Below are 15,416 nucleotides of genomic sequence, written 5' to 3' on the forward strand. Positions count from 1 at the left end.
TTTTACTCATTTTTATAGACCCTAGGACTCTTCATTGACTGATATGAAATAGGTTCACAATTTATGTCTGTTGAAAGAATAAATGAATGATAATGAAACGTGCTCTTTTAAAACAGAGGTCAGCAAACTCCTGACCATGGACCAAGTCTGCAATGTGGCCTACTATTCTATGGTCCAATAGCTAAGGATATTCTTTATTTTTTTAAATGGCTAAAAATTCAAAAGGAGAGCAGTATTTGTAATTTATTACATGATATTCAAATTTCACTGGCCTAAAGTTTTATTGGAACACACTGATGGTCATTCATTTACACATTCTTTACATTTTCCAACTACAACAGCAGAGATGAGTCATCATGACAAAGACCAATGGTCCAACAGAGATTAAAATCTTTACATTTTTATACAAAAAGTTTGCCAACCTGTTGAGGTGGCAAGAATACACATAAGAACTGTACAAAAAAGATCTTCATGACCCAGATAATCACGATGGTGTGATCACTCTCCTAGAGCCAGACATCCTGGAATGTCAAGTCAAGTGGGCCTTAGAAAGCATCACTAGGAACAAAGCTAGTGGAGGTGATGGAATTCCAGTTGAGCTATTTCAAATCCTGAAAGATGATGCTGTGAAAGTGCTGCACTCAATATGCCAGTAAATTTGGAAAACTCAGCAGTGGCCACAGGACTGGAAAAGGTCAGTTTTCATTCCAATCCCAAAGAAAGGCAATGCCAAAGAATGCTCAAACTACCGCACAATTGCACTCATCTCACAAGCTAGTAAAGTAATGCTCAAAATTCTCCAAGCCAGGCTTCAGCAATACGTGAACCGTGAACTTCCAGAAGTTCAAGCTGGTTTTAGAAAAGGCAGAGGAATCAGAGGTCAAATTGCCAACATCCGTTGGATCATGGAAAAAGCAAAAGAGTTCCAGAAAAACATCTATTTCTGCTTTATTGACTATGCCAAAGCCTTTGACTGTGTGGATCATAATAAACTGTGGAAAATTCTGAAAGAGATGGGAATACCAGACCACCTGACCTGCCTCTTGAGAAACCTATATGCAGGTCAGGGAGCAACAGTTTGAACTGGACATGGAACAACAGACTGGTTCCAAATAGGAAAAGGAGTACATCAAGGCTATATATTGTCACCCTGGTTATTTAACTTCTATGCAGAGTACATCATGAGAAACGCTGGGCTGGAAGAAGCACAAGCTGGAATCAAGATTACTGGGAGAAATATCAATAACCTCAAATATGCAGATGACACCACCCTTATGGCAGAAAGTGAAAAGGAACTAAAAAGCTTCTTGATGAAAGTGAAAGAGGAGAGTGAAAAAGTTGGCTTAAAGCTCAACATTCAGAAAACTAAGATCATGGCATCTGGTCCCATCACTTCATGGCAAAATAGATGGGGAAACAGTGGAAACAGTGGCAGACTTTTATTTTCATGGGCTCCAAAATCACTGCAGATAGTGATTGAAGCCATGAAATTAAATGACATTTACTCCTTGGAAGAAAAGTTATGAGCAACCTAGATAGCATATTGAAAAGCAGAGACATTACTTTGCCAACAAGGTCCGTGTAGTCAAGGCTATGATTTTTCCAGTGGTCATGTATGGATGTGAGAGTCGGACTGTGAAGAAAGCTGAGCGCCGAAGAATTGATGCTTTTGAACTGTGGTGTTGGAGAATACTCTTGAGAGTCCCTTGGACTGCAAGGAGATCCAACCAGTCCATGCTAAAGGAGATAACGCCTGGGTGTTCATTGGAAGGACTGATGCTAAAGCTGAAACTCCAATACTTTGGCCACCTCATGCAAAGAGTTGACTCATTGGAAAAGACCCTGATGCTGGGAGGGATTGGGGGCAAGGAGGAGAAGGGGACGACAGAGGATGAGATGGCTGGATGGCATCACTGACTCAGTGGACATGAGTTTCAATGAACTTCAGGAGTTAGTGATGGACAGGGAGGCCTGGTGTGCTGTGATTCATGGGGTCACAAAGAGTCGGACACAACTGAGCGACTGAACTGAACTGAACTGAATATTGTAATGATTCCTGCTTTGTTTGCTTTTGACAGAGCTGTGGCCTTTATTCTCATTTTTTAAAGTTCAGTCTTCATTTATCATAGTCCCATTGCCAAATAACATGCAAGGTGAAGAAGCATTGGGCTGATTAGTGGAGACAGCAAGGAATACTAAATTTAAATAGAGAATGAATACATCCCTAAAACTACCACTTAATACAAAAACCTGTAATCACCTTTAAAATACTAATAAAAAATAGAGAATGAACTATCTACTCTGAGATTTTAATTATACAAATTACTTAATTCATTGATGAAATAAATATTTTAATTACCTAGTATCACCTTGTTAGGGGAAGCACACTGACTGAAACCGCCCACCCTGGCCCAGCACCACAGTAACCATTTGCATGAGTTGCTTTATGACAGGAGGTCCTGGTAAGGAACACAGAACTAATAAGCCACCACCAACCAGAAGAGTTCAGGAAAGGTCAAAAGGAGACGCCACATGTCCGACCACCTCCCAGAATCCTTCTCTCTGGCATCAATCTTGGCTGAACAAGGCGTGCACCACCAGGAAGGACTCTGACTCAGAATGATTTGCTAAAGACAACCTGGAAACTAATCTGATCACCGTAAAACCCGAGCCATGGCAGAGCAGTTCTCCTGGGTTCCCTTATCCTACTGCTCTCCACCCAGGTGCCCCTTCCCAATAAAATCTCTTGCTTTGTCAGCACATGTGTCTCCTTGGACATTTTATTTCTGAGTGTTAGACAAGAGTCCAGTTTTGGGCCCTGGAAGGGGTCCCCATTCCTGAAACACTATTACTTAATTCAATGGACATCTGATTTGATCACATTAATATTTTAATATTTTTACACTGATATAAACCCAATATATTGCTGAGTAGTTAAACCTCACTTAATACAGGGGTTAGAAGTCTTACTCTAAATACTGTATTGACATATTTTGTATCAGTAATTAAAATGCACAGATGTTCTAGAATGTATTTCATATCAGGAAATGATATATTAATATATCAAAAAATATACTGTCATACAAAATTATTTATACTGATTTGAAATGATAATAGTGTAAAAGCAAAATACATTTAGCTCTAGTTACTGACATGGGGGGAGATGAATGACTTTTTTCTTCCCTTTTATTTACCAATTTTTCTCTATTATGCCTGTTTATAACTACCAAGAGTTTTAAAATACTGCATGATTTGATCCATTAAAAATAAAATTCCTGGAATCCTTGTGAACTTATTTCACATTTACTTTGCTGCCCACATATTCCAAGAGTTCTCTGATATGGAAAGGACTAAATCTGAGGTCTGGTGCCTTGAAAATAAAACACACAATAGCCAAGAATAAAATTAGAGGCAGAGCCAACTTTTCCAGAGTAAGGTAAAAGAAGTCTGCTTACCATTCTTGGGCGGGGGTGTAGGGTGGTGGGGAGCGGGGGAATACACAAAGGCGCTTGAAATGGAAAAAAAGGTCACAGACTAATTAAATAAAATACCACTTAATTGCCTTGTGGGCCACTGGCTCAGGGGCTCATGAAAGGGAGTTATTTTAGCAACTTCTGAAGAGACAATACATACATATATATTTTTAAGTCGCTAAAGTTACATGAGAGAGGAAACAGGTTCGGGTCATCATCTTTCTTTTCAGGACAAAACTTGATTATGAGATAAAAATAAAAAAAAATTTTGAAATAAGCAAAGTACCTTTTTTCATTCATCTTCTGCACTCTACCAGCCTTGACCAGGAAGGGAAATGACAACCCTTTTGAGATTTAATACATTAAACATTTAATACATTATATTAACATAACATTAAACATTTACTACATTATAACTCAATAACTCCTTTTTCAAGTAAAACAAGAACCTAAGAAAGGCAAATGTGAGAAATGTTTGTAAAGTCAACCAATGACTGGCATATATTTTTATAAAGAAAAATGGTTAATTTGCAATAAAGGAAAATGTGTAGTAGTTTACCAGCTGTTGGAATTGTTTAATAACAGCACTTGTGTGACGTGCATTGTTGTTCTAAATAACATATGGCATGGATGCAGAAAAGGTAAGCTGTCAAACAGAATCTGTGTGCTTTGTTATTCCCCTTGGCAAACTGGGAACAAATCACAGACCCTATTTCCTCTTCTTTCTGGGCATGTGGCTGTCTGATATTTTCCAGTCCCCTTTGGGCTTCTGGGTGGACACAGGACTGATTTCTGACCAGCAGAATCTGGGTAAATGTGATGTAAGCCTCTTTCAACCCAACATCCCTCATGCCTTCAATGCTCCATTTTTCTTCTGCTGACTGAATGGAGAGGATTCCGAAGACCCTTAGAGGAGAGTTGCCTGACCAGGAATACTCACACTGGACTCTGGTGGGACCTCAGTCTGTCTTGTACATGCTCCCACATTTGGGCAGTTGTTAACTCTGTGCAAATGGTTGAATCCATTCTGCCTATAAACAGAGAAGTGAAAATATGTGACCAGTTACTGTGACTTAAGAAATAGAGACATAGAGGTAGAGAACAAATGTATGGATACAAAGGGGGAAAGGGGTAGGGTTGGAGGAATTGGGAGATTGAGATTAACACATACACTATTGATACTATGTATAAAATAGATAACTGACAAGAACCTATTGTATAGCACAGGGAACTCTACTTAATGCAGTGTGGTGGCCTGAATGCAAAGGCAGTCCAAGAAACAGGAGATATATGTATACATATAGCTGATTCACTTTGCTATACAGTAAAAACTAACACATTATGAAGCAACTATACCCTAATGAAAACTAATTAGAAAAAAGAATAATCCTGCCAAAGAGGGTCTTTCAAATTCAAACTAGGCCTCTCCTAACATTCAAAAGTACCACTGATGGGAAAATGGTTTTCTTTGTTATGATTAACTCAAGACAAAGGTAGTGACAGGGTACTGCCAATTACCCACTGGTTAAGAACTTTGGTGATACTCGTTGGTCTGAAATAGCTCAAAATTTTAACCTGGTCATTTAACCTGGTCATTTTCAGATGAAGTAGGAAAAATCATACACATGGCCCTAACATAATGATCAGACAATAACCTACAAAAACTTTTTCTTTATAATCCTTGGTTGAGAACAAATCTCTTAGGTTATTTTACATGATCTCTTCTTGTTAGACAAGATGGATCTTCTCAAAGAGCAGGGAAACTGACCTCAGAAATTCCATTGCTCTTGTGGTTTAGACATATTACCCTGTGGGGATGCAGAGAGGCCAATGAGCATCTTCTACAAACTATTTTAAGTGAAAGTTGCTCAGTCATGTCTGACTCTTTGAGACCCCATGGACTACACAGTCCATGGAATTCTCCACGCCAGAATACTGGAGTGGATAGCTTTTCCCTTCTCTAGGGAATCTTCTCAACCCAGGAATCGAACCCAGGTCTCCCATATTGCAGACTATTTTGCGTTGGCCAAAAACTTCTGTAAGATGGATATGAAAAAACTGAATGAACTTTTTGGTTAACCCAATAACTCCTCAAAAACAACCAACAAGGAGTTTTCACCAATGAAGCTGGACCTGGTCAAATTCTTTCTTCCTTGAATGAAAGATACTAGTATTCAGTAATCCAAGCTGTTCAGTACTCTTAAGTTCTGATCATTTAGATCTTGGCACACTAAAAAAAAAAAGATATTTAATAAAAGGAAGTCAAATCAGACAATAATAGAATATCTCACACCAAAACGACATCAAATGTTTTTTATTGAACAAAAAAGATAGAACATGGAAATTGAATTCACTGAGCAAAAGCAGCTCACCAGATCAAGCTGCTATATTGTGTGCTAAATAATCTTATGAACTGAGTATACAGAATACATATAATATGTAAGTTATCTCAACAGCAAAGGAGAAGGTGTAGAATATAGTTTTGGAGGGAAAAATCTGGTCAAATGACAAATTTAGTTGCTCAAAATTTCTAGCCCTTGTCCACCTAAATTCAGTATGATTCTACATACGTGCATTCAGTATGTGCATACTGAATTCCCATTTTAACTGAAGCTGCTTTTTGGAAGAAATTTAAAAGTATTTATTTTTTTGCATTAATTTGACATTCTAGTCAATTTTTTAAAATTTCCTTTTTGACATATATGTGTGCATGTATTTATACACACTTAAAAACCCCCAAACCCTTGTTTACAAGTTGAGGGGTCATGCTGTTTTTTTAAAATTAAGATTGGTGAATTTCAATGATTATTTCTCCTGTGCATCTAAGAAATTGGATGTGTTTTCAATGCACCCCCACAGACAGGAGGGCTGACAGGTATGTCAAAAATACTTTATGGAAAGAGGCAGGTAGCTCATGCGAGTTGGCAACCTTTTGTCTGGTGTCTCCTGTTGGAACTGGCTGTCTCCCTTTAACATCTCACAGTCAAAGATGAAAGGAAAACTTTTTACTTTGAAGCCTAGTTAGCACAGTTGCACATTTACTATAATCCACCTTTTAACTTGTTTTTTTGGGCTTTTCTAATGTAAGATGACAAACACCTTACACCCAGTACACAGCATCAAAAAGTACTGAAGAAACATCTTATAGACAATACTTTTTTTTTCTTGTATGTTAAATATCAGCTTCTATGGGATACATTTCCAGAATGGTTTGTTACCACTTTATAAACACTCGAAGCCAAACAAACAGCACGAAGAACATCAATGTCTTTTTTTCCAATATTTGTATCAATTACTGGAGGATAATCCTAACATACACTACTTAAGGGGAGGGGGCAAAAGAAGAGAATTCGTGACACACTGCAAAGATAGGACTACAGCATCTTAGTTGCAGGGACGATCTTACGGTGCAGAAAGAGGGGACTCTCTAGAAGGTGATGGTGTGGTTTCTTCAGGTGGAAAAACCGTGAGTGTGCAAGCTCGGATGCCACCCAGGGATTCTGGGAGATCAAATACCTTATGCCATTCATCTTTATCTGGATCATATTTCTGCACGATCTCTACCATACAACGATTATTCCACGAATACCCACCAACCACGTAGATTTTATTTTCAAAGACAGCGACCCCAACATCACTCTGCCCTCTTAACATAGCAGCAATTGGGGTCCACTGGTCAAGGATCGGTGAGTAGTATTCACAGCTTAGGACGTCGTCATAATCACTGGTTCCTCTGAAGTGATTGCCGCCAATGACGTAGAGCCTTTCTCCCACAGTGCACATGCAATGCAGACCTCTGACAGTGGTCATTGGCGCCTTCTGTATCCATTTGTCAGTATCAGGGTCAAAGCACATGAGCTCCTTTTGAAAAGTGTCATGAGTAATTCCTCCTAAAGAATGAAAATTATAGGTGGGAGATAAACAGATTAATATGAAAATGCAAAAGTTAATAGAAGGCTCTCTGTCACAGATAATTAACTTCTAGCCACATATTATGACATTTTAGAGTTTATCAAGTGTGTTCTTATACATGTCTGCCCGCTATAACTACTTTCTCTGGATTAAAAATAAAGAAAATAATATTTTCCTCTCCTTAAAGAACAAAAGTGTAGCTTATATTATTGTAATGACCTTCTCAGAGACCCAAGGGATTTAAGAGGCTTTACAGAACAAAAAGTATATTTTGGCTACTTTTCAAGTTGAGTTTACAGTAAATCCCAACTACAAAGCATCATTCACTCCTGCTGCTCTTTAAATGCTAGGTGTTCCCTTTCTCATTTGTCAAATAAGAATGGCCACTCTAGTTCTCCAGTTAGGATTTTGAATATGAATTGAAATAAATGACAATGCTTTGGAAAAGTCGAAAGTGTTATGCAACTATACAGGCTTACATGAATATTCAGAACTGTTTTTGTAGACCTTAGGGTGACGATGGGTAATGTCCTCTCTTAAAAATTTAAAGAATCAGAATGCTGAATATACCTGGAATTTTGTATGTACAGTGATTTGTTGCTGATCTATTGAGCCCATATCATCTATAAAACATATTTTTAGATCATATTTCAATCAGTCTGTACAATGAAAATATCAAACTATGTGTTTGCAGATTAGGGAGAAAACTAGACTAAGCTTCAGCCACATCATTCAAAGCTCTACTATCTGGGGGCCAGATGGCCATCACTAGGTTGTTGGGTTTTTTTTCTGCTTTTCTATATTTTTTTCTGTACTTCACTGAGTTCTGAGCAATCAAAACAGTGCTCTTTGGTTTGAAAATCAGCTGTGGTTTCCAGCCTACTCTTGACTGGTAAGGTCATTTGTGCAATATATGCTAGTTATGCCAAATCACCACTAGAACAATTCGAATGTCATTTTTTCCCACCAGAGAACTTGCAGCTCTCATTATAATAGCATAGCAGCCACACACATAAAATAGGTAGATGGTGTAAATCACTGATTAGCGGAACATATGATTTCCTGGAAAGCTCTTTCAATATAAGACGTCCCATAGTTTGCTCATAAATTTCACACCAGAAACATGCCAATCACACACTAAAGGCCTTTCACTGATCCTTCTTGATTACAGATTTTATTAAGGCAGCGTTCAGAGACTCAGACCACAAACATCACCTTAATGCCTTTGTTCTCTAATAATGTAGCTGCTGGCTTGGCACTGGCCGACCTTCAAAAGAGGGAAAATTGTCAGAGGTAGACTCTGTCAGGGCCAAATGGCACGAACCTATCAGAGTCAAATCTAAATACTGGAAGTGAACATTACATTAAAACAGGACTCATTTCTACATTCTACATAAGGATGATTTGAACACTAACAGTTTGTGTTACTGTGACACTGAGCCAACTATAGTCTTTTCAGAATTTTTTATTAGAAAAATATATGTGAATGTGGCCAAAATACAGGTAATCAGCACAGAATTATTTATGCAGTGACACCACAGTAGAACCCAATATAATACTCAGGACAAGAGAAACATGTTATGCGTTGCACTAAATTAGGTCTTCTCTTGTGGCTAGGTCAGTAAAGAGTTTGCCTGCAATGCGGGAGACCTGGGTTCAATTCCTGGGTCGGGAAGATCCCCTGGAGAAGGAAATGGCAACCCACTCCAGTATTTTTGCCTGGAGAATTTCATGGACAGAGGAGCCTGGTGGGCTACAGTCCATGGGGTCGCAAAGAGTCAGATGACTGAGTGACTAGCACAAATGAGAAAATGAACATTATTATGCATTATATGTATATTGGAAGCAAGTTTTATGCACAGTAGAGCTTACATGTTATATAATGATATATTTCCTCATGGAGTTTAGCCGAATTCTAAACAGAAATGAATTAATGCTTGTTATAGAGACTATGAATGGTGGTTATTAGAGTATTAGACTATGGACTAAGGGGGATGAAAGGCAAGTTGGAGAAGCTGAAAACTTACCAATTTCTTCTAAGTATTACAGTAGGATTGGTTGGCTGCTAGTCTTATAAACTTTTATAATACCAAAGGCTGCTGCTGCTAAGTCACTTCAGTCGTGTCTGACTCTGTGCGACCCCATAGACGGCAGCCCACCAGGCTCCCCCGTCCCTGGGATTCTCCAGGCAAGAACACTGGAGTGGGTTGCCATTTCCTTCTCCAATGCGTGAAAGTGAAGTTGCTCAGTCGTGTCCGACTCTTAGCAATGCCATGAACTGCAGCCTACCAGGCTCCTCCGCCGATGGGATTTTCCATTACATACAAATGTACACAAAAATACATTCTAAAACCTACAATTATATTTTGATTATCCATTTCCTGGATTATTAGCACTATATGGAAAGATGGAAACATAGTTAAAAATCTATGTATTATATGAATTGCATTTGCAATTATTTACCTGATATATACATTACGCCTCCATACACAGTTCCAGCATGGCCATAGTGGGGCTCACTCATTTTGGCAACATAGGTCCATTCGTTTGTTCTTGGATTGTAACATTCTACTGTAGCTGTTGTTTAAAAAATAACAAAGAAGAATGAATGGATTTTAAAATATGGTTTATAATTTCAAATTTAGCAATAAATTATTTTTCCCTTAGGTGGAACAATAATAATATCCTCATAACTGAAATATTTCTATTTAGGTATGAGATATTCTTGGGGGTCAAATATTAATTATTGAGATTTTGCAAGTAATATGAATTGTTAATATATTGAGACATGTTATATCAGACTATTTAATGTAATAATATAACACACTTCTATCACTGCAGAAATCACAAGACTTTCTTTTCTTCTAGGATCTTGTTACATCTTTATAATTTGATACTTCTCCCATTTCTTTGCTCTAAATATGTGGGAAGAAAAGATGAAAAAAACTACAAGGTAGAAAAACACTTTGATTCTATATGATACACCATATAGGAAACAAAGGTTAACAGATATGAAGCAAAAACTTAAGTTGATAATGAAATTATGCACACTGCCTGGTGTATGTTTTGATGCCTATTGCTTATTTCATATCAAGACTACAAAATTGCCACAGACAATAATTTTTCAGTATTTATACATTAAAGCCAATAGTTTACCACTGCAGCCAGTACTACTCTAACTTGAAGATGACTGGCAGCATAATAAAATTTTTATTAGGGGTACTTCCTCTCAGCAATAAATTTTCATCCTTAACACAGAGTATGTGAGAAGTGACCTCAACTTATTTAACTATCAATCTGTTATAACATCAAGACTAGAACCAATGACAGTCTAGACAGATAAGAAATGTAATCTTTTTTAAAAGGCAGAATAGGGATGTTAGGAGGTCTCTGATCAACAGCACGAAATTAGGATTGACTTGAAAAGTTTATACTTTTTATTGCAGATGCTGCCACTTGTTAACCCAACTGCTTGTCTCCACTAACCCTGCTTTTTTCTTACTAAGAGAATCACAACACTGCTCAAGAAAGCACTGTGCCAAACTCAAAATAAAATTCAAATCTTCAGGTTCCTGCAGGTCCTGTGAAGCTGGAATTGATGGCATGACATATTTGTAGGCAATGGAATGCAAGCAGGAGGATACAGAGTGGGGCTATTTGATCAAGTCACTGGAATAAAACTTGGCTGCTGCTGCTGCTGCTGCTGCTGCTAAGTTGCTTCAGTCATGTCCGACTCTGTGCGACCCCATAGACGGCAGCCCACCAGGCTCCCCCGTCCCTGGGATTCTCCAGGCAAGAACACTGGAGCGGGTTGCCATTTCCTTCTCCAATGTATGAAAGTGAAAAGTGAAAGTGAAGTCGCTCCGTCGTGTCCGACTCTTAGCGACCCCATGGACTGCAGGCTACCAGGCTTCTCCATCCATGGATTTTCCAGGAAAGAGTACTGGAGTGGGATGCCATGCAGCAAAATGCAATCCTAATTGATAAGTCATCCTTTGAACAAGTTTTCCTATTTAAAAAATAATAGTACTGTGAGAACTGGCAAAACTAGAGACAGATTGAAGAGATTAATTTTCTTTTCAATAATTTCATCAAATTCACTACACAAACTATTTACTTCTCCTCTAACAAAACCTATATTATACCACTTCTTATATCCCATTACTGATTTCCTTTTCTACTTTAGTTTTGAATTTTCAGTCTTATTTCAAAGGTTTTTACTATTCTTTTTTTTTTTTTTTTTTTAATCTCTTGTTAGTTTTGTTCATTGCTTTGGGCTTGGAACCTTACCAACTCTATTTTTTTCTAAATCTTTTCATCAGGTAGCAACATTCTACAAAATCTTTCCCCAAAATAAGGACTATTGCCACAATGAATGACAAGCTAAAACTGCTCTAATACTGTTTGTGATTATTTTCAATCACTGGATGTCTTCTTGAGTGTTCAGTTCCATTTGCCTTCAGCATGGCTTTCACCTAACTGACAAACAAAATCCTACTGAATGTATATCAGTAGCACCCTCTTTACACTTATAGTGGATCTACTACATTGACTGGCATCAGCAAAGTTTAATAGTAGGGTTTTATTTGAAAAAGGAATATAGTCCAATCACACATCCTATCAGTAAAAGGGTTTTAATGACTTCTGGACATCATCTTTTCCATCTATTTGATGTCAAAGGATAGGTTTTATTATAGTTTCATGCTTTTCTTAATGAATTATGTCTTGAACTTTGAAATTTCTAGATTGTTACAGTCTTTCCTTATGTCTAATTCAATCTACTTTGAAGTAGTTTCCATTAGTTTCCTCTTATTTTTTAAAGGAGAGCTAGAAGTTGAATAGCTATTCACTCTTCATGATTATTAAAATCTTCCTACGTAGAAAGATAATGCTATTCTTCTATCAGTGAGTTAACCGCATTTTATTTTTGGGTAATCGGGGTTATAAGAATCCATCTATACTTTCTCATATAGGAGCCCTTTAAGGGTAAGATGGTTATTAAGCACCAATAACACAACAAGTATATAATAGTTCATCATTCCTAAATTGCCTTAGTCTCTGTTGGGGTCTCTGGGCCCTGATGCGTACAAGGTATGTTTGAGCCCTCTGAGCATCTCTGGCAGGTATGGGGTTTGATTCTAAATGCAATTTTGCCCCTCCTACTGTCCTGCTGGGGCTTCTCCTTTGTTCAGATTTAAATTGAAGACAGTAGGGAAAACCACTAGACCATTCAGGTATGACCTAAATCAAATCCGTTACGATTATACAGTGGAAGTGACAAATAGATTCAAGGGATTAGATCTGATAAATAGAATGCCTGAAGAACTATGGATGGAGGTTCGTGACATTGTACAGGAGGCAGTGATCAAGACCATCCCCAAGAAAAAGAAATGCAAAAAGGCAAAATGGTTGTCTGAGGAGGCCTTATAAATAGCTATGAAAAGAAGAGAAGCAAAACTTAAAGGAGAAAAGGAAAGATATACCCATCTGAATGCAGAGTTTCAAACAATAGAGAGATAAGAAAGCCTTCCTCAGTGATCAGTGCAAAGAAATAGAGCGAAACAATAGAATGGGAAAAACAACAGATCTCCTCAAGAAAATTAGAGATACCAAGGGAACTTTTCATGCAAAGATAGGCACAATAAAGGACAAAAATAGTATAGACCTAACAGAAGCAGTGGAGAAGGCAATGGCACCCCACTCCAGTACTTTTGCCTAGAAAATCCCATGGACGGAGGAGCCTGGTAGGCTGCAGTCCATGGGGTTGTTAGAGTCGGACACAACTGAACAACTTCACTTTCACTTTTCACTTTCATGCATTGGAGGAGGAAATGGCAACCCACTCCAGTGTTCTTGCCTGGAAAATCCCAGGGACGGGGAAGCCTGGTGGGCCGCCGTCTATGGGGTCGCACAGAGTCAGACACGACTGAAGCAACTTAGCAGCAGCAGCAACAGAAGCAGAAGACATTAAGAGGAGGTGGCAAGAATACACAGAAGAACTGTACAAAAAAGGTCTTCATGACCCAGATAATCACAATGGTGTGATCATTCACCTAGAGCCAGACATCCTGGAATGTGAAGTCAAGTGGGCCTTAGGAAGCATCACTAAGAACAAAGCTAATGGAGGTGATGAAATTCCAGCTGAGTTATTTCAAGTCCTAAAAGATGATGCTGTGAAAGTGCTGCACTCAATAAGCCAGCAAATCTGGAAAACTCAGCAGTGGCCACAGGACTGGAAAAGGTCAGTTTTCATTCGAACCCCTAAGAAAGGCAATGCCAAAGAATGCTCAAACTACTGCACAACTGCACTCATCTCACACGCTAGCTAAGTAATGCTCAAAAATTCTCCAAGCCAGGCTTCAACAGTACGTTAAGCAAGAACTTTCAGGCGTTCAAGCTGGATTTAGAAAAGGCAGAGGAAACAGAGATCAAATTGCCAACATCCATTGGATCAAAAAAGCAAGAGAGTTCCAGAAAAACATCTACTTCTGCTTTATTAACTATTCCAAAGCCTTTGATTGTGTGGATCAGAACAAACTGTGGAAAATTCTGAAAGAGATGGGAATACCAGACCACCTGACCTGCCTCTTGAGAAATCTGTATGCAGGTCAAGAAGCAACAGTTAGAACTGGACATGGAACAACAGACTGGTTCCAAATAGGAAAAGGAGTACGTCAAGGCTGTATATTGTCACCCTGCTTATTTAACTTATATGCAGAGTACATCATGAGAAATGCCCAGCTGGATGAAGCACAAACCGGAATCAAGATTGCTGGGAGAAATATCAATAACCTTGGATATGCAGATGACACCACCTTTATCGCAGAAGTGAAGAACTAAAGAGCCTCTTGATGAAAGTGAAAGAGGAGTGAAAAAGTTGGCTTAAAGCTCAACATTCAAAAAACTAAGATCACAGCATCCAGTCCCATCATTTCATGGCTAATAGATGGGGAAACAGTGGAAACAGTGTCTGGCTTTATTTTTATGGGGTCCAAAATCACTGCAGATGGTGACTACAGCCATGAAATTAAAAGACGCTTGCTCCTTGAAAGAAAAGTTATGACCAACCTAGACAGCATATTAAAAAGCAGAGACATTACTTTGCCAACAAAGGTCCGTCTACTCAAGGTTATGGTTTTTCCAGTCGTCATGTATGGATGTGAGAGTTGGACTATAAAGAAAGCTGAGCCCTGAAGAATTGATGCTTTTGAACTGTGGTGTTGGAGAAGACTCTTGAGCGTCCCTTGGACAGCAAGGAAATCCAACCAGTCCATTCTAAAGGAAATCAGTCCTGAATATTCATTTGAAGGACTGATGCTGAAGCTGAAACTCCAATACTTTGGCCACCTCATGTGAAGAGTTGACTCGTTGGAAAAGACCCTGATGCTGGGAAAGATTGAAGGCGGGAGGAGAAGGGGACGACAGAGGATGAAATGGTTGGATGGCATCACTGACTTGAGTTTGAGTAAACATGAGTTTGAGTAAACTCCAGGAGTTGGTGATGGACAGAGAGGCCTGGCGTGCTACAGTCCATGGGGTCACAAAGAGTCGGACATGACTGAGTGACTGAACTGAACTGATCCCTAAATTTGTCTTCTTCCAGCTAGATAACCCATCTCCTTTAGCTTTTCCCATCTTTTAATCCTTATTGTCAACCTTTGGCTTTCTCCAGGTAGGATTGTTATTGTCATTAGTAAAATCAATATATTGTTTTAAAATAGAATACATGTAATTAACAAGTGTATATTCATATCCTTATTTCTATTTTCCATATTTACAAAGCAACAAGATGTTAGTATCAACCACATTGATGGCGGAGGCGACAAGAGATGAGCAAGCAAGGAGCTGGAGCCACAAAGCAGTGAGTCCATCACAGTCTATGACAGGTGGGAATGGTAATGAGGTAATTGGGAAAATCTAGAACAGGGAAGGTCAGGCAAACTACAACCTGTAAGCCAAATCCAGTATGTCATCTGCTTTTGTATGTCCCACAAGATAAAAACACGAATTGCTTTCACATTTTTAAATAGC

General features: G+C 38.6%; 1 protein-coding gene across 6 annotated transcripts in view; it reads right to left on the reverse strand.

Annotated features, from left to right (window-relative positions):
- Positions 1-5,771: 5,771 nt before the first annotated feature.
- KLHL13 (kelch like family member 13) overlaps positions 5,772-15,416 on the reverse strand; it is a 199,100-nt gene continuing 189,455 nt past the window's right edge. For all 6 annotated transcript variants that reach the window (XM_025277347.3, XM_006050447.4, XM_006050452.4 and 3 more), the window contains 2 exons: positions 9,849-9,962; positions 5,772-7,363 (listed from right to left, as the gene is read on the reverse strand). In XM_025277347.3, coding sequence (XP_025133132.1) covers positions 6,876-7,363; positions 9,849-9,962 — 602 coding nt within the window. In that variant the 3' untranslated portion in view covers positions 5,772-6,875. The remainder of the gene's footprint in view (positions 7,364-9,848; positions 9,963-15,416) is intronic.

This window comes from Bubalus bubalis, chromosome X (assembly GCF_019923935.1).
Source record: "Bubalus bubalis isolate 160015118507 breed Murrah chromosome X, NDDB_SH_1, whole genome shotgun sequence".
Classification (NCBI taxonomy): domain Eukaryota; kingdom Metazoa; phylum Chordata; class Mammalia; order Artiodactyla; family Bovidae; genus Bubalus; species Bubalus bubalis.